The sequence below is a fragment of the Dysidea avara genome, chromosome 12, assembly GCF_963678975.1.
Source record: "Dysidea avara chromosome 12, odDysAvar1.4, whole genome shotgun sequence".
Taxonomy (NCBI): Eukaryota; Metazoa; Porifera; class Demospongiae; order Dictyoceratida; family Dysideidae; genus Dysidea; species Dysidea avara.
Genome location: NC_089283.1, coordinates 20,053,380 through 20,081,347, shown reverse-complemented (window position 1 = coordinate 20,081,347; position 27,968 = coordinate 20,053,380). Strand labels below are relative to the sequence as shown.

The 27,968-nt window shown below is 37.1% G+C and overlaps 2 protein-coding genes and 3 non-coding genes across 10 annotated transcripts in view; all 5 read left to right on the top strand.

Annotated features, from left to right (window-relative positions):
- The window catches only part of LOC136240103 (DNA replication licensing factor mcm7-like), a 105,604-nt gene extending 104,371 nt beyond the window's left edge, over nt 1-1,233 (top strand). For 4 of the 6 annotated variants that reach the window (XR_010693655.1, XR_010693653.1, XR_010693654.1 and 1 more), the window contains exons 7-8: nt 471-607; nt 972-1,233. The gene's annotated coding sequence lies outside the window, so the exon portion shown is untranslated. Of the gene's footprint in view, nt 1-322; nt 608-971 lie in introns of all 6 variants that reach the window. The other 2 variants (XM_066030953.1, XM_066030955.1) reach the window with 1 other exon arrangement.
- Nucleotides 1,234-3,037: 1,804 nt separating this feature from the next.
- The window catches only part of LOC136240100 (DNA replication licensing factor mcm7-like), a 99,164-nt gene continuing 74,233 nt past the window's right edge, over nt 3,038-27,968 (top strand). Inside the window, exons 1-4 of the mRNA XM_066030948.1 lie at nt 3,038-3,116; nt 3,524-3,628; nt 3,694-3,771; nt 3,931-4,015. Coding sequence (XP_065887020.1) covers nt 3,560-3,628; nt 3,694-3,771; nt 3,931-4,015 — 232 coding nt within the window. The 5' untranslated portion in view covers nt 3,038-3,116; nt 3,524-3,559. The remainder of the gene's footprint in view (nt 3,117-3,523; nt 3,629-3,693; nt 3,772-3,930; nt 4,016-27,968) is intronic.
- Nucleotides 4,402-4,474, top strand: Trnav-cac (transfer RNA valine (anticodon CAC)). The gene has a single exon. It is a non-coding gene; the product is annotated as a tRNA-Val (tRNA).
- Nucleotides 5,326-5,398, top strand: Trnav-aac (transfer RNA valine (anticodon AAC)). Its single transcript has one exon. It is a non-coding gene; the product is annotated as a tRNA-Val (tRNA).
- Nucleotides 26,835-26,907, top strand: Trnav-cac (transfer RNA valine (anticodon CAC)). The gene has a single exon. It is a non-coding gene; the product is annotated as a tRNA-Val (tRNA).

The window sequence follows — 27,968 nt, the reverse complement described above, 5'->3', positions numbered from 1 at the left end:
AAGCTATAGATCTATGCAGCTATAGGCCACTGAGCAATCAAGAGACTGAGTTAACATTCACCCCAGCTGAACTATACACACTTCTCAGTCTGGAATCACAGTTATTAAAAACTTCCTGAAACCAGACACATACACAATCCAGGCTCTTGGTTAATAAGGTCCCAATTCCTGAAGTCCTCTTTAGCATATAAACTGTCCTAGTAATCAGAACATCTTGGTGTGCACACCAATACCAACCCTTTACTGAATACACTTCTGGTAAAGATATTTTCAGTAAGGAGAGTGTGTTTGTAATTACTGGTTTGTTATCCCTGCTTTACAGGAATGTTAAACTCATTGATGCCATATATGGTATTATCAGTGTTGTAGAGTAAATTGACTTTTAACTGTTGAATTGACTAATTATTGTGTAATTAGACTACAGCTAATTATTATGTTGTTTATTGTTCTTATTCTGGAACTATCTCCAGACTTCTAGAATTGTAGTCTATAAAAGAGCATATTGTTGTACAATTTGTCAGTCCGCTTGAAATCAGTCATTAAAGTTGCTCTGTGAAAACCTTTCTATTACAACAATCAGGGAGATGGTTGGACCCGACACAGTCAGGTGAGAACACACTATAACTTTTGTAGTATGGAGAGAAACTTGTATGGTATCTTAGTAGAGGAACTATAGCACTAAACACTTGTAGTTGTACAGGAAAATTTAGCTTAGACACCACATTTTTAAGAAAGTTTTGGTTCACCAAGTTCTCTGCTAGAAAAAGGGGTCAGTCAGCCATTTTTAGAAGGCAGCAAGTTTCATACTTCATTAATTCCATATTGAAAATGTAAATATGTCTAACCAGAATAGGTTTTGGTCATTCAAGTGTTTAAATCAGTCTGACCAATGGCTGACTGTTATTCTAGTACTGCAAGGGGCATAGAAGAGTTATTGTACTATATTCTTGTCTTCCTTTATTTCTGGTTAGGTTTGATGATACTCGACAGTGTATCCTAGCTAAAGGTTTCACTCCTGATCAGTTTGAGGAATGTCTGAGTGAGTATGAATGGCTGAATGTTTGGTAGATCAACTTATCCCGTACCATGATAACCTTCGTATAGACCTAGTGATACACAGAACACTTGTATATCATCCTATATGTTATGAAATATTATACCTGTATTATTCAATGTGTATTGTTGTGTTGATGTATTATTTTCATACATGTATATCTTGTTATTTATGATGTATCTTGTTAAGTGGCTGTTGGGCTGTGATATAAGTTACATGTCTTGGATGTTGTGCAGCACTTTTCATCATGTTTGTGTGTTTGTACTGCCGGGGTTATTGCTGAGAGTTCCTGCCAATAGGGCTTTTTGGCCTAGCTGGTTGTTTTTCCTTCATGGTTGGCTCTCTTGGAGTGACATATGAGTCTATTGTCACTGAGTAGATTAGATATAAGCCCCAGACACCCAGAAATGCAAATTATTTTTACTATATCAAAGTTTAAGTAAACAGAACAAGAGTACGGGGTGTAGGTTCTATGTAGTTTCTGACATGATTGTGTAATTCAACCCTGTACAGAGTGTTATGTAGCTGGACTTTCCTCAATGACTTGTCACATTGCTGAAATGCTATACAAGCTCGAGTAGCTGAACTCTGTACAGGACAAGATCACTTGAAACATTTCTGAACTCTCAATAGAGTGATTTGCTTGTAGCTGAACTCTACAGGGTGACTTGTTATGTTGTCTACAGGATGGATTTGAGTGGTAACTTAACTTAGTTCCACTGGGTTGCTTCACTTGCTTGTAATGTAGATGAACACTCTACAAAGATGACTAGTAACATAGTTGAAATCTCTACAAGCACAGTGACTTGTTTTGTAGCTGAACTGCTGCTGCTGTAATCGATTGTAATTTTTAAAAACAGGAGGTCCACAGTACTCAAATACTGATTTTCAGTGGAGCCCTGTGTGGAGAAGAGTACAAAACACAGAGAAATAACATGCACACACACACAAAGCCAATACAAAGAAATAATACTGCCAATAAAAATTTATGGAAGATGAAAGAGAACACCTAAGCACTGCTGACACTGTTTCAAGATAGCTTGTCAGTATACAAGGATAGCCAGAAAGTAATGGAAGAATATAGAATAATGGAATATTTAAAATCAGTGACCATAGGCAGATTTAGGAGATACTGCTTGGGGTGGGGGGGAGGGAACTAGGATTTTTTCAAAGGGGTGGCTAAGCTGGGTGGGGACATGGGTAATTCATGAACAAGTATCTAGTGTCTAGTCAAATTATGGCATACATTAGTGTTTCAAGCACACTACAGCATGCCAACTGGGGGTATTCCCCCAGGAAATTAGGCTCTCTGATGATTGAATTTGAGAGCATTTTCAGCAGTTTTTCAGACCCTGAATGCCATTTTGCTTTTAAGACTGATTCTCATGTCAACATTATGATGTTTTCACCTGTAGTTAAACATTACACATTAGTGTTAATGAATCAGTTCTTTTGCATCTTCTAATTTAATCCGTCTCAGAAATAAAGTGATGTTGACGCTTTTAAAGATCAAACACTTTGTTATGTAGCCTTAAGCACCAAAACAACTATATATAGTAGCATATTGCTAACAAGCACCTGATCCATGGAATGGACTACTTATGTAGCTACTAGTAGCTGCAGTATGCATTGCATTCTTCTTGGTTAAAGTGTTTGTAATTATAAGTTCCGAAATAGCTGTTGTGACAGTTACTTTGCTGGACAATCAAGATTAACTTAACTACATCTGCAAAGCCATCATGGGGAAAGTACCTGGTACAGATTGTAACTTTAGTAGACTACAGTGGCTCAATAAAATTATGTTATAGCCACTTTTGACTACTAAGACTACACTTTTGCTAGTGATGGCAGAGTTGGTATGATGTTAGCAAAAGAGCCAATTAACATTTTGAATCCACTCTGATACAAATAGAACCATAAGATCTCCTATTATAGCCATAGCAGAGAATAAAACGAAACCCACAATTAAAACTTTTGTAACTATGGAGATGCAACCCACAATTGAAACATTTCTTGAAGAATTCTTGAGGAAAAAGAACTCTGGAGCAGTGTTAAACAATAGGTATACTTACATAAACATAATTTGTGTTGCTAGTAATGTGTAGCTCCTGAAATAGGTCTGCTTTTGATTACACACAGAAGGATTTGGGTTATGATGGCTAAAAATTAGTTAATAAGGAAAGGAAGCTACAGGCCCCTTAGCCCCCCCCCCCCCCCCCCCCCAAGTCGCCCCTGGGGGGGGGGGGCAAGAAGTTATAGAAGAAAATCCACTTAGAGGAGAAGAATGGAACTTGAGTACACCAGATAATATTATGCACTTTGTTTTGGTGCATTTTCTGAGTTTATTGTGATTGGACCTTGTGTCCAACCAAAATGCAGTATGCTTAGGCAAGCACCAAATTTGGTCAGAAAATGTTGAATGCCTAACCAATTTTTTCAAGCACTACATATTTTAATCTACCCCATTAGAATGACCAGGTGCCAGTTGGTAGTATTCCACGTTCCATGACCATCTACTGTAGTGGAGAGGCGACTAGACAGACTAGTCCTGGAGATCATGTGACTGTTACTGGTGTATCCTTTTTGTGTTACTATAGTAACTTGTGTGTAGTGTTTGTGAACTCCTTAGCTGTTGTTAGATTTACCTGCCAATGGTGAAGAAAGGGTTTAGAGCTCTTACATCAGGATTGTTGTCAAGCACCTACTTGGAAGCTCATGTAAGTGCTTGCATGTGTGTAGTGTGCATGCAATGTGAGAGGCATATAGTATAAAGTCACTTCCAAATTATGGGGCACAAAGTTTTAATCTGTCTATTATTCAAAGAGTCACTACATGTATACAAATGATCCATCCTTCACACTGTTGCAATGTTACAGAGGATGGTTCAGGTGAAGAAGACAGAAGATAGTGAGGATGACAGTGAAGAGGTCACTGAGGAAGATCTTATTACTTTATCACATGGTGAGTAGTGTAGTGTACTCATTGTAGTACTAAACTGGTATGGTGTGTCCACTGTATCTGACTTACTGTACCAATTACATGTCAGTTGGATAGTGACATATAATCGGACGAGTTACTTATTAAATGCTTTCAAGACACACCATTACATCATATTGTTCTTTATGAGAAATGGCAAACTTTATTCATTGTGTATACAGCTAGTGAATGTACCATTTGGGACACCTTGAGACTATGTTGAAGTTTTGTTACTACAGAGTTAGATGTCCTGGTTTCTTGATACGTGCCTTGTATTTATGTACACTAGACAATGAGACTCAGTTACACTGTAACTATTCATGGCCTTGTCCACTTAAATATCTTGAATTTGTCTCTAAATTGCATGTGTAGTTCCTGTGGTGTAGTGGTTATCACATGAGTCTCACACACTCAAGGTCCCTGGTTCACTTCCAGGCAGGAACAGTCTTTTTTTCCTCTCTTTTTTTACAATCATTATGCACTAAGATTGATCTGCAAATTGCCATTTGCTCACCAGTCATAAATTATATACATACGTACATACGTACTACTGCAACAGACAATGTCTAGTTATTTTCTGTCTACATTGCTTTTTGTATGCTGTTTTACTAAAAGTTATACTACTAGCATTGCTATGTCCACCATGACAGGTTTTTCCTTGTTTGCCCATAGGTAGGCATTCATTAGGATTAATAGCATCACAAACATAGTACCACCATCCACGCTTGCTTGTTATGGCACATGTAAAATGAGCTTTATCATTGTCATTATCATATGTACTAAACTTTGCGATGATTGTAAAGATCACGTGAGGCAATTCCTTTATATAGCCACTAAGTGGATATTCTTCACTGGTGCAGCTGACACTGATGGTAGTGAAAGTATGTCTACATCTTGTTATTGGCATAACGGATAGCTGTTCTCATCTCCCATTGGCCAGTTTGTGTCATAGCATGTATAGCCTTGAGGCCACCAGGAATCAGCTCTCAGGTCACCAAAACCATTTTCATAATCAACCCAAGATCTTGAGAAGCTTATCCAATTCATAGAGTTATTTGTGTTGTGTTGTATGATGGTCCATCCTCCATTATCAGTGTCCTTGTCACAGCTAGTAGACGTTATTAAAGATAAAGGGACTTCCCCCTGTTATAGAGTAAACACCAGAAGGTCCCAAGTGGGCTTGATTTCTTCCATATAGCAACAACTGAAGCACAAATTCTTGTACACAAGCATGTGCACTTACACACTACACATCAAAGTTTAAGGCACAAAATATTGGCTTATTTGAATGTGCTATTCCTGTAGTGTAGTGGTTATCACATGAATTTAACACACTCAAGGTCCCTGGTTCAATTCCAGGCAGGAACACTTTTTTGTTTTAGTTTCATAACATTTTTAAAACAAAAATGGTTAATGTTCAGTGAGATTTGATTATGGGTTTTACTTTATTCTGTAGTTTTTTGATTGTTAGTTTTAATTTATTCTGCACTTTCTTTGATTGTGGGTTTTAGTTTATTCTGAATTTGTGGTGTAGGTTTCACTCTATTCCACTCATGCTAGCAGTGTTGGGAAAGTTACTTTGTCAATGTAATATATTACATATTACTCTTTACTTTTTGGAAATGTAATAAGTTACAGTTACATATTACTTAATTGCAAGCAGAATAGCCAGTTTGCTTTAATTGATAGTTGGGGCATGTGCTCAGTACATCTCTCAATCAGGGCTGGCCTTAAGGGTAGACAAGCTTTAGTAATTGATGGAGTGTGTTCAGTCTCTCAATTGGTTTAGTGGTAATCCTAAGGCTGTAGTACATGTTGTTGTCAGACCTTCAGTGCTGGTCACTGTAAAGCACTATAAATAACAATAACATAATTGCTTTGTCATACAAGACACTACCTCAAACAAACAGCTTTAAACTACAAGCAACACTTAACTGATATATAGTTTGTCTATGATGTTTTCTTTCAAAAAATTCCATCAACAAAGCCTTGAATCTGTTCTTTACTTCAAACACATTCGAGGGACACACCCCTTACAACTTTTATGGGATATTCAATTTCTTAATTTACTTGTTTGTACATGGTCTATACAGCATACATACTGGCTGCTTTTAATTAACAAAGGTTTGTGTAGGCAGACACACATGTTGTTTAGCAAACAATCTAGTAAGCCATCCATGTGTCCATGACAGTTGTGGATGTGTGCCTAGTTTAACAACTATCTTTTTATTAATTGTAGTTAGCCAACTGTAAAATGTCTTGAAGAACTTGTGTGGGTGAAAACTTATTTCCATACAGCACTGAAAGGAAAATATAGTATTGTGTATGGAAACACGTGTGTAACATTTTAATCACCAAAAGTAGCCAAAACAATGTCATCTGTTTGTTTTATGACCAAACTTGTACTATGTATATACAAAACTGATGTGATTTGAATCTACAAATGAACACTGTGAGCAAAGAAGCAAATCCCAGGTAAAGCACTGCCACGCTTGTGCAATATGGAAAAATAGCACCGAGTGATTGGGTGAGAGACTGATACAGCACAAGACCACATCTTTGTGCATTCTTTCCCGTATTGCAGTTGCAACAGGAATAAAGTAAACCTATATCACGAATTGCAGAGTAAACTAAACCCACAATCAAAGAAACTTGCAATCAAAACTTCAGAATAAACTAAAACCCATAGTCAAACCTCACATGTGAAGGTACAGAAGAAATTGACTGACTTGCAATTAAGAAATATTATTTTTCATTTCCATAATTTTTGTAAAGGTGGAAAAAACCTGAGGACTCTGGACCTGGACCTGTATTGTCTTTGAGGTCCTCTATAAGGACCTCAAAGCCAATACAGTTTATGAAACTGTAAAACATCACTGGTAAGAGTTTCCTTATGAACATTAAAATATCCTAATAAAGCAGTCGCCTACAGTCTAACAAATGTGATGGTATTCTGATAAACTAATTTAAGTTCCACAAATTGTTTTGACCAATACACATCTTCAGACTGTGTTTAACCGAACGGAACGGACCATCCGTTCCCAAAAACCTCGAATGTAGATCAGTTACACCCTGTACTCTTATTTCCATACTAGAGTTTAAATGACTGGTATATTAACTATTAATTAGAAGTGAAGTAGGAATCCAAGTGTGAAACCAAAGATAAATGATGGCGTTGCAGCATAAATCGGTGAGAAAATCCATACATTGGTATGTTATAACAATCATTTAGTTCAGTGCCAAAGTAGGGAGTTTCCCACCAAGCTATACTGTAATACCATCAGTCATATCAATTTTCACTGCTTTTTATCACTTGGAATTCCTTAAATTAATAATTTTATACTATTTTTGTTATAGCTTATAGCTATAAACATGTGACTGTTCTATTAGGGTGACTGTTGTATTAGAGTATCTCGAGTCAGCCAGAGGTGTGTCACTATTTCATATTTTCATAGTGCTAACATTATACTATTAGGCCAATAATAACAAGATGTGTCATCATGATAGATTGTGGTCTTGGTGCTCGATCATTATTAATCAATTAAGATCACATTAATAGGCGTGGCATTGGACCTATCGTGAAGTTACAGGTATCTACCGAGTGTAAGTGCTAAAATAAGTTTGCAGCATCTAAATATGCTGCTAAAGGAAAGTGTTGATACAGAAAATTAATGCCTCAATGCGGTTTCATTGCATAAAGAAGAAGACAACCTCCCTGATTGAAGATAAAAGGGAAGACCAGGTGCAGAGGGCACAAACTCATTGGAACTCCAAAAGGCACATCCCACTGTTGAGTGTGTTATTGTGGTGTATGTATACTGCCTCATTTAGCCTCCACTCTTGCGACTGTGGTCAGGCAGGCGGGTGGGCGGGCAGGCAGGCAGACAAAAATTTGAGTTTCAGTAATTTTATTAAATTCTATATCTGGCAGCATATTCTCCATTTTAATGCTGTATTTGATGTTAGATGGACTAATACTATTCCATTAAGGTGATTTTCATCATGTAAAATGTTTCTATTAATTTTAAAGACGGCATTTTAGGTGGCTCTCATCATTTTATGGGATCCCTATTTAAACAGTACGGTATGTTTAATATTTAGACTTATCACAAAGTGTACAACTTTAACACTGTATTTATGGAGCCTGAGCAAAGCGACAATATACAGGTTGGTAACATGCACCCAAGCACTTTAAAAATGCTCCACCTTACCTAGGCCATTACACCATGTACCCTGTATATGCAACATGTTACTAGGGTGGTTGTCACTGTCAGAGACAGTATCATGTGGCAACGTTGAAACTGGGTCACTACTGCTGACCCGGATGACCCACTGACCCGGATTTGACCCGGATGTGACCCGGATTAATTAAAGCCGAGACGTGTTTCGGGTAGTCTCGGGCGAGCGAACGAGTCTACATTTTGAGCGTTCGATTCGTGTTGAGCAACTTCAGCCTAGCTGTAGGTTGAAGACCAAAAAAAAAAAAAAAAAAGGTCTTCACCTACTGACAATAGCTACCCCTCACCATAGATACCCTCAGTTTCGTGCTACATACTGCACTTACTGACAAATAGGCGTGGCTGAGCATATGTTGGTAATGCGATAAGTGGGCGTGGCTCACGAAAGAGCTACGTAATAGCATTTATAAGTTCCACGTCGTAAAACGAACAATTTCGTTTCTCACGTGATCCAATCCGGGTCAGACCCGGATAAATTGTAAACCGGGTCAGACCCGGATGACCTGGAGAAAATGTGACCCAAATGACCCGGATGACCCGACCCGGTTTCAACGCTGTCATGTGGTCAACTGCTTTTATTTCTCTCTCAGATACATACCCACACTTGCAGGTGCAGTTACAGAAAATATGCTAACTGCTGCGTTTCCAACTCTAAGGTAAAGAAGTCCATCAGGGGAGAGATCCATTCTGAGGCATTGTGATTACAGCCTACAGTATTATTAGCTAACTATGAATATAGCAAATGGTTTCACAGTTGAATCCCTTATAAAGGATCTCAAAATATGCAAAATATGGCATGAAACACATTGCGTTGTGTACTATCTGCTGTAATTACCACTTACAGATCACTTCTTGTTCTCCTGTGGTGTCCAATTCATCTGGCATATTAGTAACATGTGATTGGCCATCTATTATTCTGACTCCACCTGCTGAACTGTTGTCACCACACAATGGCTCATTAAAACACGGATATAGACACATGCATTTTTGTCATGCACGTGCACATTCCTCAAACAGGAGTGCCGCTAATAGTAAGTACAACTAGTGAAGTGTGTCCTCTTGTGATAGATGCAAAAGTTCTCAGCAATGATCACAGCAACCATGAAAATTTATTGGCTCCACAATGTGAAATTTCAACTTTTGAGAATCAATTACCACAAATTCTAGGCTAAGTACCAAATATAAAATGTCAGACTGGAACTATTTTTTGCAATTTGACACAATACTCCTCGATGTGCATTACAGATAGTTCAATAAAGTAACACAGTGTGGGCATATTAAAGGGGTCACAAAACACTCACTACTGTGGGACTAGTTTGAATTATCCTTGTATTGTGTATTCAAGGCTCATTGGAGCCTGCCAAAAATTCAGAATAATCCATCAATTTCACCAAAGGCTGTGAAACTGTTAGTAAAGTTTCACTCACTTATATAGTAGTGCATTCACAAAGTGATTGTGGTTTTTAGTTTTTACAACTACATTACATCAGTAGATCACACAACCACCAGTCATCATTATAGAAAATAGCACACAATGGTTAGTGTGGGAGAATAATCCCATATCACAGAAATTAAAGCAAACTAGATTTGATGTTTATAGTAAAAAGCCATTCAAGGATACTATAGTGACTCAAAGTGTACAAAAACATGAGCACAAAATTCAAAATAAATTTCAACATGTATTTCACTTCGGACATATCTAAAATGTGGACACAAAACACATCTTAAAAGGGACTCGGCTCATATAAGCATAAAACATGGATTACTGGTATAGCTTACAGCAAGAGTACCTAAATTATGAACTCTTGCTTACAGCATAGCATCCCAAAACAATAAACTTTATTATAAAATGTGTTTTTGCCAATATAATGTCCTGCACTTAAATCAGTCATTAAAAATGCTGGTGAATGAGAAGCGAAGTTGTGAGCAAAATTGTCACTTAGTACCATCAAGAGTTATAGTACGGAGGGAGATTATCCAACGCTCAATAGGTATGTGTAAAGTGCGTAGAATGAATGTACAGAACATGTGCTTTGTATCCTAATATTTTAATAACGAACTAGCTGTAATTCTAGGAAAGCAGGCCTAACACCATTGATATGTGAGACTGAGCCTTCTGAAATATAATTCCGAAACTAATCGCCACAGAAGGCTGAAAGTTTGGTTATCTATTCCTTGGATACTGCAGATAATGCTGAGAAAAATTTTAAAAATTCAAAAATTGTATGAACAAGTCAGGTTTTTGCTTAGACAGTCACGTTTTTGGCCAGACCTTTATGATTCGTGCAGTATAGTCCTACCATGCATGATAAGCATTACAAAATGTGACCAGATTTTTGAAAATCAATCTTAATATTACATGTGAAATACAAAGAAATCCATGTCACCACTAAAGCACGCACCTGATAAAATATTTCACAAAATTTACTGTAATTCAAGTTACTGACTTGTGATTCTAATCATTGTGTAGTTGACTGGAAGCTTGGAATGCCTTATTTTGACCATAAATATTTTGAGTTGTAAAATGTGACATTAAGCTGAATATGAATTGCCACTAGACCTGTGTCAACATAATAGGCTGGAGTGCTATACCGGCATAGTATTAGGTGGATATTTCAAACTATGGAGCTTAAATGAAAATAGATTGATACTTCTTAATAGAGCAGTCAGTGGAAACTAAACACTACATGAGCTCTCAAATGCATTATACATACTCTCTAATACAACAGTCACTTTGTAGTGAAAATGCTCTTAAAAAGCATTCACTGATTAAAATGTTCCAAGATAATTTGCTAACTGTGGAACATATTGTAAGTATAATGGGAACACTGAAGAGCATAACAGGTGAAATTCCTGAAAGTATTTTGAGCATATTTGAGTCAGGTCTAATTAAACTGAAAGTATTACTTAAAGTTGAACTACTTCTAACCAGTTGCACTTCCAATTTACTAACTTTGACCATCCTTAGAAAAGGTTATTTGCTTGAAATATTGTCAGTAGTAAATGTAGTTTTAGTCATAATGTAGAGTGAATAAACTAAAACCCACAATCAAAGAAACTGTAGAATAAACTAAAACCCACAATCAAAGAAACTGTAGAATAAACTAAAACCCACAATACAAGAAACTGTAGAATAAACTAAAACCCACAATCAAATCTCACATATGAGGGTATATAATAGATTGCCAAACCTTGACAAGTATGTAAGAAACAAAAGCTGACAGATATAGATTTGTCATAATTTTTGCAAAGGTCTAAAAGGACCTCAAAAGACAATACAAATGAAAATCACTGGTAGGAGTTTCCTTACTTAGAAGATCAAATATCCTAATAATGCAGCCACCCTAACTAAATCAGTCCAACAAATCTGATAGTATTAACCCACTCACTGCCACAATCGCCATATGGCGGTTTCGATGTATAAACACCCAGAGCATCTGATTCTAAAAACTCTGTAACTTCACTCAAGCATTTTAGTAGCTCCTGCGCTTATCCTGTAGCGGCCACGCCCTTAAGTGAACGGGAACAGGGATAACCGGTCTCGATGATGCAATCTCGGAATGTCAATGACAAGCATTGTAGACGATCCTTCGAAGTGATAACGGCACTACTAATAAAGAGAAACAGTACAGAGAAGGATTATATAGGCTGGAGTGGCATGTTGCTACTTTTTGATGCCTTGAAACAGTGACCTCATGTCAGTGTGCGCATGCGCACTTGCTCAAATGCTGGAAAACCAGACTTGGAGATCATTGCTTCAACTGTATACAGGTTAGCAATGTTTATTGTGTTATTATAAACAGTCCTAGCTGTAAAGTTGTGAAATTTCACGTTTGGTTTCACTTAAGCTGATCTTTGCACTTTGAAGTTATATAATGGCTTTGTGGTTATTCTTGTGTAAACAGCATTCGAATTTCTTGTTCTATAGCGAGTAAATTGATATATAGTTTTATAGGATTATATGGTACTGTATGGTGTGTAAGTTATAGCCAACGGTAGAGATACTCTAATAGAGCAGTCAAGTAACTACTCTAATAGAAGCAATCAAAGCTACAATTTCAGACATGTATGCAAGTACAGTTTAACACACAGTTAGTTCTGTTTAAAGCATTGCATTTGTTGTAATTGTTAACTCTTCTACATTCTCAAAAATTTATAAATATTGGTATTCCTGTCATCTTTCACTTTCTTATATAGCCATATAACATTAAACCTCCTTTCCTAGTATACTCAACTTTTACGTTAGTATTGTACTTTAGTTTCTCAGTTTGTAAACTACCTTTTTATGTTTTCTGATATTAAGTTCTTGAATTGCTTTCACTAGTCACCAGGGATCAACCCAGAATATTAACCTAGAGGGGGCGAAGTAAGTTGCTTGGATTCTAAGGGGTCTGGGGGCATGCTTCCCCAGGAAAATTTTGAAAATTTAGGTGTAAATATACTCAATTTTGGTGAAATTTTACTGTGATGCCATTGAATATTGACCATTGGATTATACAACTTTGGGATCAATTAAACCTTTCCATTTCTCAAGGCTTTAGGTATAAACATAGGGGGGCAGTAGCTAACCTGGGGGGGGGGCTGTGTCCCCCCCCCCCCTAGATTAACCCTGGTCACCTGCCTATTATCAGCCCATTATGCTATGCTGCAGTGCTCGTGAAAATCACCTAAAATACTCAGGATTATATAAGTTCACATTTCATGTGAGCTGAGCAATGGTCAGAGATGACCAGTCTTTATTATGTTATACAAACTATATCGACCTAAACACAAAAATTCCTTTGATCATAATTAGCCATATGCAGCACACACTAACAACACACAGGTACAACTTGACGTGTATAATGAGAGTTAACTACTAGTTGTGGTTGTACTGTAGCATTAACGATGATTCTTGCAAGGCATTATCTTGATGGGGACCAAAAGATGCTTTAAATGTCGAAAAACTCTGTCTACAGCTGCAGAAGATGGCTATAGTACTAAAGCTGTCATCTGAGCAGCAGATGACCAATGCGGGAAGTCATTGTTGTGTCAATCAATAACTGTTCCATCAGAGGAGACATCAGAAAGTTTGGCTAAATAATCTAGAAATTCCAGTTTTAGGTTCTCCAGCATCTGATCATTTAGGAATGTTAACAAATTAATGTGAGCAACATCAGGCTTCATCTCTTGTATTTTAGATGGCGCAAACAAGCAAACAGCTTTGAGTGCACCTAAACTATTCGACAACTCATTTGAAAACTTAGATTGGAAATACAGTAACCCTGGCTAAACACGGACTATTCCATGCTGTACCAATTTGCTATAAAGTGTAGTAGATGTTCCACAAAGCTTGGTAGCTACTGCATTGAGATTAGGATAGTGTTGTAATCTTACACTGGCTTCCAGTGAACTATAGATCTCATAGCATGTGAATGCTAGAGCATCGTCACCCTCTAGCTTGTAAGTAGCCTTAACAAAAGGCTCACCTTCATCAATGACAGATGTAAACTAAACTTTGAGAAATTCTGATGTACTTGTATCAGCAAGTATCTGTAACTGTGTGTGACAGGTGATGTCACAGTTTACAAAAGGAAGCACATCTCCAAATAAAGCAAAATATATTATGAAGCACTTCTTATTTGCTTCACCATCTAGTAGAACTAAAGCTTTTCATTGTCCTACCTGTCCTGGTCCTTCATTCCATTTGTACACAAGATCTATGGGAAAAAGACTGATCCATAATCTGATAAACTCATCTTACACAGGCTGGTCAAATTTCTCTCCAACTAGTATGAGAGTAGCAACCGATATCAACAGCCATTGGGAAAATGACTTTAACAGTCCGTGTAGTGTAGCTGCTCGGTCATGCATGCATGCTAACAGTTTCACTGAATTTATCTCATAATTTACTTGCAAAATACTGATCAGTTCACATGCCATATCCTCACCTGTCATTGTTTACACTAGTATTTGGCGTTTAGTTAATACTACCATCAAATATGTAACGTAGCAGTACAGCCAATGCCTGGTAGTACCATCAAAGATCACTGATATGTTTTTTCCGTTCAATTATGTTTTGATTTCTTCTTGTATTTGACTATGAATAAAAGGCAAAAGGTCATACATTCCTCATTAATAGTCATGCTCCTCTAGCAACTCACATACAATCTTTATTTTGACAAAGGAATTCCAGCTTTCAGAAAAGATTTTGTGACTTTTACACAATATAGCTTTTGGTCCTCGAGTAAGGTGACTGAGGTCTCACCTTGTGGATGTATTTCACTCTCATATGCTCTTTGTGACTCTATAACAGTGTTGTCTTGTGATTTTTTTCTTAGCATGAGCTTCTTTACTATTTTTGTGCTTGACTGATTGTACATATATAATACTATGTTTCAGGGATAGCTCTTCCCACCAAGCAGTGCAAAACAATTTTCCACCAGACACAGACAATGATTCATTTGGAAACTCTGTACATCTCTGATTTGGTTTAATTGACTTGGGGTCATTACTACAAGTTAGTTTTGCTTTTTTTGGTGGGTTTTTTCTCACCACCTTCTTCCTACACAAATCTGAACTAGTCAGTCTTTGTAAAACAGACAGCAATGATCTTGGCTGGCTGAAGATAGCTGATGTCGAAGTGTCACTGTTACGTGTACAAGTACTTTAGTAGACAGTGCTGCCAAACTTGAAGCCAAACTACTGACACTGCCAGAAACAGAACTAGGTATTTCAGTGTCACTGTAACTATCACTGGACGACAGCGACAAGTCATAAATCTGCTGTACTACACTAGCAGAGGTAGAACTACTACCAGCAATAATAAAATAGGCTTTTGACTTACCGTATAGTAACAAACTTTGGCATTAAAAAATTTGATGAAAACCCACTATTGCAAGATTGACGGAAAAAAAAACTTTGGGGAATGGGGCTTCACCTGAAATTTTTTAGCTACCAGGTACTGTACTGCTTGAATACAACATCGCTACACATGAGTGTGAGTGATTAACAACTCACCAATTAAGGGATGTGGAGGCCGTTTTGATCATGAGTCTTTATCCCTCGTATTGAAGGTTAACGACTCACAATGGAAACGGCTGCCATACCCCTTAATTATCGATACTTTTAATTGCTTGCACTTGACGATGTTGCATTCGAGTGGTAGCTACCGTACAAGTGTAAGCATCGTTCGCTGGTTCTAAAAGTCGAGAGCAATGTGTGGATTTTCATGAACTCTTGTGGGACAATGAACCTCGCGATAATTGAAGGGAATGCTTGGAGAAATACTCACGATACCGTCACGATACTGAGGATTTCCAAATCTTTGCAACACAAAGTGGAAAAACGTCATCCAGTACATCACTTCCTGCCTCTTACCCAATCGACGGTTTAGACCCTTTAGACCGGACCAACGGTTGTGATTCAACCAAGTTGCTTGTTGATAGATTTTATACTTGTGTGTTAGTGTTTCACTGGTTGCATGGCGTGTTATAGGAATTTTAAATTTCACGTGATAGGCGTGCATGTGAACGCATTGCGCTTTTGTGTTGCAAAGATTTGGAAATCTTCAGTACTTCGATACCCATCCTTTCAACATGGCTAATCTGCTCATGTGACTGCTAAAAATAATTGGCGGAAAAAACTTTGGTGATTGTAATGCTATTCACCAAATTTGCCAAGTTTTTTTTACCACCAAAGTTTTTTACTATACGTTAGTATCCAAGTAAGTATCTATGCTCATGTATAAGCGCTTTTAAAAATTAATCTAGAGGCACTAGATCAATTCCATATTGAGCATATTGATCTTATTCTCTGACATGCCAATTTAACAGGTAAGAAGTCTTAGTATAGTGAAATGTTCCAACCCATTATGCTAGCATTATACTCGATGCTTTTAGGCACCTACGTGTTATGTTCAGAATTATGCAAGCATAATAGGCTGGTGCCTAGCTTTCACGTAGTTTAAAAATTGGAACACTTAAGCTAAAACAGCACCAAATTATACACACTGCTTACAATAATGAAGCCAATTAACACTGAGAAAAATCCTAATCCCTCCCACCCTCTTCATGTATGGTTGTGTACATCTATGATGAATGTTATATTAGCACATAAGGAATGTTGTGGTTGATAATTGTGATTGCTCATTATCCGGTGTCCTTTAAAGTGTATTGAAGCCTATGGAGTGAAGTATGAAACTTCATATGAGACTAAACTGTACCATTGATTCTTATTATGAGAAAGAAATTGTGTATCTTTAGGTTGTAAGTTTCTCAATGGTATATTGTTCATGAAGATTATCTGTGTTGTTAAGCAACAATTTTTCATCAGAGCAGAAATCCTTTTCAACATGTGTCAAAGTAATGGTTCCTGCTACACTTAGATGGCTGGTATGGACTACTGCATAGCTGGTTATTTTCGAACAAAAATTTTTCATAGGAACAGTAAAATCTGAACTTCAAAGATTTTATTTTTGAAGAATGCGTATTTTGAAGTACAGGTGGATTTCAAGCAAATAGAAATTCGTTACAAAATGTGTGAAGTCTATGTGTGCTCGCCTTACTGATGGAATAATCTCCACTTTTGCACACTGGAAAGAAAAAGACTGAGTTATTAGTGGAATAGCTACAGTAGCCAATGGCGAGGCAATCGGCTCGATCAGCAGACAGCATGGATTCCGTCATTCTGTATAGTTTACTGGATGTTGATGCAGTAGCAATAAGAATACACGAGTGAATACACGCTGTTCAATCACATGAAAGCACATTAGTTTTACTTGTGGGAATTTATTTTTGAAGAACGTCGAATTTATTTTTGAACCTCTTCGAAACATGGTCTGGAGTTCCTCAATTTTTGTGCTTATTTTTTTCATTTTGTTTTACTTGGTCCACTGGTGTTGATAGCCTTAGTTGTGGAGCTGTCTTTCATCGTTGTACCTTAACCCTTAAACGCGCACGAAACGTTTAAGGAATTAAGCCGTAAATGCGCACGTAACTTTTAAGGATACTTGTTTAGACAAAGCAAACTTATATGGTGAGGCAAGATAGCCTCTCCTAACTCTATTAGCCTAAAACGAGATATCAATAGAAAGCTTATTCATTGGCCTACTTGGGGAGGCTAAATAACCACTGTAACAACAAAGGCTTACTTGTTATAAAGCGAAGAAGAATAATGTCTCACTTTATTGTAATAGCACATTCTTTGTCTTGCCTGTCGTATTGATTGTGGGTTTAATCGCGTGGGCTGTATATGGCCTGATTCGCCATTGAATGGTGATTCGACTAATACCTGTTTACAGTGATTCGGACCAACTGGCAAGGAGTTTTCTAAAGGTATATAGCACATTTTTGTAGTTCTTTGTTAAGAACTATTTTCACGGTGAGTTTTAGTTCTTATACTTCGGTCATAGAGTAAACCCCATAGGTATCATTTTAATGCTTATTGCATCACGAGTAGAATGGCACAAATTACAAAACCATACTATTAATGCTTCGAAAGTTACAGCGCTTTGTTTACAGTCTTGCGTAAAAGCCTATATATAGGCTTATGCGTTTTCCAGGGCATGCGTACTCTGCCTATATATAGGCTTATGCGCGTTTAAGGGTTAAGTGATTATTTCACGTATTGTGGTAGGTTTAGTGTTACCTAGAGGCCTACCAAGGATGTTGCACAATCAATGTAAATCAGGCACACTCTGCTCAATATGGAAATTGTGTACAATAACCAGTACTGTAGTCATAATGTGTTACCACAAATCATCACCTATGTGGTAGTGGAGCTGAAATGGGGCACAAAGGAGGCCAAAGATAAGTCCATGATGTATGTACTGTAGCTGTAGTGTAACGTGTCAGGCTGAAGTAATGTTAAACAGTAAAGAAATGAAACCTGTAGCCTTATCCATAGTCCAGTTATGCTTGGCTGAAGGCATTAGTTAGTGAGGCAGTTAGTAAGTGTAATAGAAACTTGGTGTCACTCTGAAGGTATGTTTGAGCTTGATTATGCCTAAACAATCCTGCCTAGCTGAAGTGAAGGTGATATTTTCGGTGAGACCTTCATGATCCATACTGTACAGTCCTACCATACTAATGATGAAATGTAACCAGATTTTGGAAAATCAATATTAAAATACAAAGAAATCCACACTTTTATGTGTCACTACTAAAGCACTTGTGTACCTGTTAAAATATTTCACAGAATTTGTTGCTTGATCACTAAGTAACGACTGTCCTTTTAGTAATTGTAGTGTTAGTCTTAAAATGTAGACTGGAGTAAAACAAAACCCACAATTAATCAAAGAAGCTGCAGAATAAACTAAAACCCACTATCAAATTTCACATGTGAGGATATATAGCAGATTGATAAACCTTGACAAAGAAGCATAGAAATAGGAAGAGACAGTCATCCTTCGCAATTTGTGCATTTCATAATTTTTGCAAAGGTCTCTAAGAGGACCTCAAAAGACAATACAAATGAACATCACTGGTAGGAGTTTCCTTAGTACATGAAGATCAAGATATCCTAATAATGCAGTCACCCTAAGTAAGTGATTGTATTAATCTGATATACCACTGATCTCAGTTATATTTCACAAGAGATAGGTTTTTGTGGTTTCAGTTGAAACCCCTATTAAATTTAGTTCAGTAACAGTCTAGCAAGCTCAGTATAAGTAGCTATTATTGCCCTATTGGTAACTTGTAAACAACCCTGTATACCACTACATTTTCAGCAGTATGAATGCAACTAATATAACCATCATTCTTCAGACTCTTGCCTACAGGAACTTCATTGACCAACTCTTCATACCAGAAGATCTTACTTTTCGACCAGTCTGACTCATGATATTTTACATAATAGAGTTGCTATCCCATTTTCTAAGTATTTTCAATTTTCTACCACCGTCACTAGATCTCATCCAATGTCGTTATTTATTCCATCCTCCACTATTAACTCCTGGCGTTTTTCCTTTTTCATCAACTCTCCCTTCCTATGGAACACCATTCCCCATCGTATTCTAAAATTGACTAATCCAGTTGCGTTCCGGACTGCACTTCGTCGTTTTCTTTTTGCATAATCTTGTAACTGTTTTGTTTTTCAATCCGTGTATTCTAATGTTATTGTTTTGTGTTTTGTTTTTGTGTTACTGTTATGTGTTTGTTTTTTGTACTTGTATGTTCTGTATGGGGAGCACGTTTGCAGGCTGTGCCTTTTGCGTACCCATGTCTTTGACAAAAATTGATAATCTAATCAAATCTAATCATTGATTGTTATTAAACCCTCTGCAGCCCTTTGCTGTTCACCTCACATTTCTTACAATTGTAGAGATACTCTAATAGAGCAGTCAAGTAACTACTCTAATAGAAGCAATCAAAGCTACAATTTCAGACATGTATGCAAGTACAGTTTAACACACAGTTAGTTCTGTTTTACACTTTAAAGCATTGTATTTGTCATAATTGTTAATTCTTCTAAATTTTAATAAAAATATTGGCATTCCTCTCATCTTTCATTTCTTTGCAACATTAAATTTTCAACAACTCCCTTTCCTTAAGAATCCTACATTATAACTGATCTAGTATACTCAACTTTATGTTAGTATTGTACTTTAGTTTCTCAGTTTGTAAACTACCTTTTAAGTTTTCTGATATTAAGTTCCTGAATTAGTTTCATGTGGTTTAAAATAGGGCTGGGACAAACCTTCGAATGTTTTGTGGGTTCAAAAGTTAAGTAAACTTCGAATTTTAAAAGTATCCCTCAAAGCTTTGTAATACACTCATAGTCTGTAAAAGAATTACAAATAAACATCATTGTCTTTATTGCAGCTGCTTATTCATCTTGCGCGATCGATGTTTGTCTCATCGTGTGCCACGTCCACTTTTAAATCATCACAGTTTAGCTTGATACCATAGTTGTAGCCTTAAAACACCTTATAAAGTGATAGATAATACATGGATAATGTCCTTCTTATGCACGATTGCAGTATAGCGGACATGTGCATTTGTAATCAATCAATCACGTCATTCAGTACTGCTGCTATGCACTTTCCAAATGCTTACAAACTTATTAAGGTTACAGGTTACTCAATAAATAATTTTGTAGGTGCTTTGTTTATAGTTCTGTTTTAACCATTTTGCAAGGAAGAACACACTAAAATTACATGATATATTAATTTACAAGTAATACTGTAAGTGGCAATACATTCAACAAGGGAAGCACTTGTACAGAAATGCAGGTACTAAGCAGCGAAATTGTTAATTACTATTCATCAAAAACCAGGTTCATGGGAAGCCACATCATGATATTCAGCATTAGTAAGCTATTACTTAGTGATTTCTAGGTCCTCACAAATGAAATAAGTTGTTATCCAATTGTAACAGCATGGTAGTGGACTCATGGTATTTCCATAGTGGAACTAATCACCATTATCCTTGAAAGATACGATAACTAACCAGCCTCTCGTCAGTTTTCCCACAAAGTCTTCACGACAGGACCTTGATAATATAACCACCCATTGATGCCGCCATAAAAATTAGTACTAATTGGCTGACAGCTGCTATTTTTGATGAATAATAACCATATTAAGCAGTAGCACTAATCGCTGGTTCAACCATATTGTGGGGACTTACTTTTTGGTTTGCGCATGTGCCACTTATCTTCATTGCTATCGCCTTGACTACCTTTCACAGTAAAGTTCAATTAACGCTCACTTTGTATGATTCCTCTGCTATTATCTCGTGATTATACAGTGCTTTGAATTAACAACCTTATCAATAACACCTGCCCGAGGTAATTCCTATTCTAACAGTTTCGTGACACATGCGCCAATATAACATCATCCATTATCACCCATCAAAAAATAATAACCTATTATTAAGCACCTAACCTGTAACCTTTAGGGCTAGAAGATAAAACTTCAGGGGAATGTGCATAAATACAAGAAAACCTGTAACTTGAAAGTGAATGTTTGAGCGTTTTATTAGTGAACGTTTAAAGGTAAATTTAAATATTCGTCCCAGCCCTAGTTTAAAAATTGGAATAATTAGCTAAAACAGCACCTAATTATACACACTGCTTACAATAATTAAGATTGAGAGAAATTCTGATCCCTACTACTCTCTTCACATATGATTGTGTACATCTATGATGAATACTGTAATAGCACATAAGAAATGTGGTGGTTGATAATTGTGATTGCTCATTCCTTTAAAGTGTATTGAAGCCTATGGGAGTGAGGTACAGGTAAGAAACCTTCATATGAGCCTAAACTGTACCATTGATTCTTATTATGAGAAGAAATTCTATCTTTAGGTTATAAGCTTCACAATGCTATATTGTTCATTAAGGTTAGCTGTGTTGTTAAGTAACAATTTCATCACAGCAGAAATCCTTTTCAACATGTCAAAGTAAAGGTTCCTGCTACACTTAGATAGCTGGGAACAAGAATATGCTACAAAATTATGTTATCACTTTGACACCAATCATCAGTTTCAACAAGAGCTACCACAAATTATCAATGCCAACAAGTATCAAGCAGGGTGGTACCTGGCAACAGTAGCACAGTAGTTACAAAGTTTGGCTAGAGGTCTGGAGATCCAAAGTCTCAGTAATCTTCTTTAACTCCCTCCTCCCCCCCTTTTTGATTCTTTTTTTTGTTTGTTTGTTTGTTTGTTTGTTTTACTTGGTCATGTATTGTTATGGAGCTGTCTTTCATCATTTACTCTACATTAAGTGACACATTGTAGTAGGGTTAATGTTTCATAGAGGCCTCCCAAAAATGCTGCACAATCCATTTAAATTAATATTCATTACCACAGAGTGAATGCTTTAGTTGTTATAATTATTTTATTTCCTCTTAGCCAATACATTGCAGAGTGCAAGAGGAAATAGCCAGTTATACCGGAGGGTCTCACAGACTACATTGTGGGAGCTTATGTAAAGATGAGGAGAGATGCTAGGACACAAACTAACCAAACATTCACTTCAGCTAGAACACTACTAGCCTTGCTGAGATTATCGACTACACTGGTATGTAATGTAGATAACAAAGTGCTTCAAATCTGTTTGTGTGTGTGTGCGTGTGTGTGTGTGTACGTGCGTGTATGTGTGTGTGCACTCACATGTAGTGTGTATGTGTGTGTTCCTGAATTGACTTCCCTACGCCATCATCTTTAATTGCTCAACTGAAATGTCTTTCTCTAGTCAAACATCTAAACAGCATTGACACACATACACCATAATTGAAGCATACTTAAGTAATGTCAAAACTAAAAAGCATGTTGCCTCACAGAACAAAAATGTTGCTATCTTGCTTGTAGCAGTAGATGTGTAGTGAAATGTTTTTATATTTTGATGATTCTTTACTGACAGGGGTACGCGCACTATTTTCAGAGGAGGTTTCAGCTGAAACCATTGCAACCCCCTGTATCCGCCACTGCACATTAACAGGTTCCAGTATATACACTAGTTCTATACAATGAACAGTACATGTACAGGTTGTCTTACTGAGAACCAGTATCATCTTCATACAGTGACTGTTTGGACATCTCCATCAGATGTAATGCTTCATTGATGTCTTCCTTCTCTACCACATCTGCCATACGCAGCCGAGCCTGTAAATGACAAACAAAACCATCGTCTTAAATTCCAATTTTTCAAGAGAGAATATACAACTACAGTAGAATTCCAAAACCATAACGTCTCTTCTTTGGCAAAAGTAAATAAAAAATTCTTTGTAGTAATATTTCAGCTAGATCATGGTTGCACTTTTAGCGTTATAGCATCAATTTAGGTGAGAACACACTATAACTTGTGTAGTATGGAGGGAAATTTGTATGGTATTTTAGTAGAGGAACTATAGCACTAAACACTTGTAGTTGTACAGGAAAATTTAGCTTAGACACCACATTTTAAAGAAAGTTTTGGTTCACAAAGTTCTCTGCTAGAAAAGGGTCAGTCAGCCATTTTTAGAAGGCAACAAGTTTCATACTTTGTTAACTCCATATTGAAAATGTAAATATGTCTAACCAGAATAGGTTTTGTTCAAGTGTTTAAATTGGTCTGATCAATGGCTGACTGTTATTCTCGTACTGCAAGGGGCATAGAAGAGATTTCATTATTGTACTACATTCTTGTCTTCTTTTATTTCTGGTTAGGTTTGATGATGCTCGACAGCATATCCTAGCTAAAGGTTTCACTCCCGATCAGTTTGAGGAATGTATGAGTGAGTGTGAACGACTGAATGTTTGGCAAATCAACTTATCCAGTACCATGATAACCTTCGTATAGACCTAGTGATACACAGAACACTTGTATATCATCCTATATGTTATGAAATATTATACCTGTATTATTCAATGTGTATTGTTGTGTTGATGTATTATTTTCATACATGTATATCTTGTTATTTATGATGTATCTTGTTAAGTGGCTGTTGGGCTGTGAAATAAGTTACATGTCTCAGATGTTGTGCAGCACGTTTCATCCTGTTTGTGTGTTTGTACTGCCGGGGTTATTGCTGAGAGTTCCTGCCAATAGGGCTTTTTGGCCTGGTTGTTTTTCCTTCATGGTTGGCTCTCTTGGAGTGACATATGAGTCTATTGTCACTGAGTAGATTAGATATAAGCCCCAGACACCCAGAAATGCAAATTATTTTTACTATATCAAAGTTTAAGTAAACAGAACAAGAGTACGGGGTGTAGGTTCTATGTAGTTTCTGACATGATTGTGTAATTCAACCCTGTACAGAGTGTTATGTAGCTGGACTTTCCTCAATGGCTTGTCACGTTGCTGAAATGCTATACAAGCTCGAGTAGCTGAACTCTGTACAGGACAAGATCACTTGAAACATTTCTGAACTCTCAATAGAGTGATTTGCTTGTAGCTGAACTCTACAGGGTGACTTGTTATGTTGTCTACAGGATGGATTTGACTGGTAACTTAACTTAGTTCTACTGGGTTGCTTCACTTGCTTGTAATGTAGATGAACACTACAAAGATGGCTAGTAACATAGTTGAAATCTCTACAAGCAAAGTGACTTGTTTTGTAGCTGAACTGCTGCTGCTGTAATCGATTGTAATTTTTAAAAACAGAAGGTCCACAGTACCCAAATACTGATTTTCAGTGGAGCCCTGTGTGGAGAAGAGTACAAAACACAGATAAATAACATGCACACACACACAAGAAATAATACTGTCAATAAAAATTTATGAAACATGAAAGAGAAGATCTAAGCACTGCTGACACTGTTTCAAGATGGCTTGTCAGTATACAAGGATAACCAGAAAGTAATGGAAGAATATAGAACAATGGAATATTTATAAATTAAACCTGTGAGGCTGTGACCATAGGCAGATTTAGGAGATACTGCTTGGGGGGGGGGTTAACTAGGATTTTTTCAAAGGGATGGCTAAGCTGGATGGGGACATGGGTAATTCATGAACAAGTATCTAGTGTCTAGTCAAATTATGGTATACATTAGTGTTTCAAGCACACTACAGCATGCCAACTGGGGTTATTCCCCCAGGAAATTAGGCTCTCTGATGATTGAATTTGAGAGCATTTTCAACAGTTTTTCAGACACTGAATGTCATTTTGCTTTTAAGACTGATTCTCATGTCAACATGATATTTTCTCCTGTAGTTAAACATTACACATTACAGTGTTAATGAATCAGCTCCTCTTTGCATCTTCTAATTTAATCTGTCTCAGAAATAAAGTGATGTTGACGCTTTAAAGATCAAACACTTTGTTATGTAGCCTTAAGCACCAAAACATAACTATATATAGCAGCATCTTGTTAACAAGCGCCTGATCCATGGAATGGACTACTTATGTAGCTACTAGTAGCTGCAGTATGCATTGCATTCTTCTTGTTAAAGTAATTGTAAGGTTCTGAAATAGCTGTTGTGATAGTTACTTTGCCGGACAATCACTAGCTACATCTGCAAAGCCATCATGGGGAAAGTACCTGGTACAGATTGTAACTTTAGTAGACTACAGTGGCTCAAAATTATGTTATAGCCACTTTTGACTACTAAGACTACACCTTTGCTAGTGATGGCAGAGATGGTATGATGTTAGCAAAAGAGCCAATTAACATTTTGAATCCACTCTGATACAGTACAAGTTAAATAGAACCACACTTTGATTAAGATCTCCTATTATAGCCATAGCAGAGAATAAAACGAAACCCACAATTAAAACTTTTGTAACTATGGAGATGCAACCCACAATTGAAACATTTCTTGAAGAATTCTTGAGGAAAAAGAACTCTGGAGTAGTGTTAAACAATAGGTATACTTACATAAACATAATTTGCGTTGCTAGTAATGTGTAGCTCCTGAAGTAGGTCTGCTTTCGATTAAACACAGAAGAATTTGGGTTATGATGGCTAAAAATTAGTTAATAAGGAAAGGAAGCGAGAAGGAAGCTACAGGCCCCTTAGCCTTCGCCCCTGGGGGGGGGGGGGGGTGGGCAAAAATTATAGGAGAAAATCCACTTAGAGGAGAAGAATGGAACTCGAGTAGACGAGTACACAAGATATATTATGCACTTTGTTCTGGTACATTTTCTGAGTTTATTATGATTGGACCTTGTGTCCAACCAAAATGGAGTATGCTAGAGCAAGCACCAAATTTGGTCAGAAAATGTCGAATGCCTAACCAATTTTTTCAAGCACTACATATTTTTAATCTACCCCATTAGAATGACCAGGTGCCAGTTGGTAGTATTCCATGTTCCATGACCATCTACTGTAGTGGAGAGACGACAAGACAGGATAGTCCTGGAGATCATGTGACTGTCACTGGTGTATCCTTTATTGTGTTACTATAGCAACTTGTGTGTAGTTCTTGTTCTTTAGCTGTTGTTAGATTACCTGCCAATGGTGAAGGAAGGGTTTAGAGCTCTTACATCAGGACTATTGTCAAGCACCTACTTGGAAGCTCATGTAAGTGTTTGCATGTGTGTAGTGTACATGCAGTGTGAGAGGCATATAGTATAAAGTCACTTCCAAATTATGGGACACAAAGTTTTAATCTGTCTATTATTCAAATAGTCACTGCATGTATACAAATGATCCACCCTTCACATTGTTACTATGTTACAGAGGATGGTTCAGGTGAAGAAGACAGAAGATAGTGAGGATGACAGTGAAGAGGTAACTGAGGAAGATCTTATTGCTTTATCACATGGTGAGTAGTGTAGTGCACTCATGTAGTACTAAACTGGTATGGTGTGTCCACTGTATCTGACTTACTGTACCAATTACATGTCAGTTGGTTAGTGACATATAAGGAATTACTGTCGGACAAGTTACTGATCAAATGCTTTCAAGACACACCATTACATCATATTGTTCTTTATGAGAAGTGGCAAACTTTATACATTGTGTATACAGCTAGTGCAGGTACCATTTGGGACACCTTGAGACCATGTTGAAATTTTGTTACTACAGAGTCAGGTGTCCTGGTTTCTTGATACGTGCCTTGTATTTATGTACACTAGACAATGAGACTCAGTTACACTGTAACTATTCATGGCCTTGTCCACTTAAATATCTTGAATTTCTCTTTAAATTGCATGTGTAGTTCCTGTGGTGTAGTGGTTATCACATGAGTCTCACACACTCAAGGTTCCTGGTTCGATTCCAGGTAGGAATAGTCTTTTTTTCCCTCTCTTTTTTTTTTTTTACAATCATTATGCACTAAGATTGATCTGCAAAATTGCCATTTGCTCACCAGTCATAAATTATATACATACATACATACATACGTACTACCGCAACAGACAAAGTGTAGTTATTTCTGTCTACAATGTTTTTTGTATGCTGTTTTACCAACAGTTATACTACTAGCATTGCTATGTCAACCATGACAGGTTTTTCCTTGTTTGCCCATAGGTAGGCATTCATTAGGATTAATAGCATCACAAACATAGTACCACCATCCACACTTGCTTGTTATGGCACATGTAAAATGAGATTTATCATTGTCATTATCATGTGTAGTGAACTTCGCTATAAATGTAAGGATCACGTGAGGCAATTCCTTTATAGCCACTAAGTGGATATTCTTCACTGGTGCAGCTGACACTGATAGTAGTGAAAGTACGTCTACATCTTGTTATTGGCATAACAGAAGTCTGTTCTCATCTCCCATTGGCCAGTTTGTGTCATAGCATGTATAGCCTTAAGGCCACCAGAAATCAGCTCTCAGGTCACCAAAACCATTTTCATAATCAACCCAAGATCTTGAGAAGTTATCCAATTCATAGAGTTATTTGTGTTGTGTTGTATGATGGTCCATCCTCCATTATCAGTGTCCATGTCACAGTAGACGTTATTAGAGGTAAAGGGACTTCCCCCTGTTATAGAGTAAATACCAGAAGGTCCCAAGTGGGCTTGATTTCTGTACACAAGCATTTACACACTACACATCAAAGTTTAAAGCATAAAATATTGGCTTGTTGTGATGTGCTATTCCTGTAGTGTAGTGCAGGACCGGAGCCCAGAAATTTTGAGTGGTGCAGCCATGATCAGAGACTACAAAGGAGGTCATAGTACAGTCATGCACACTACTTTTTATTGATCTAATAATATCTTTGTAATACTCAACTGCATGTGCTAAGTACACACAGGCACATGCACAGCATGCCAAGCTAGGAGGGTCTGGGGGCATGGTCCCTCAGAGAAATTTTTGAAAATAGATGTTCTGAAATGGCA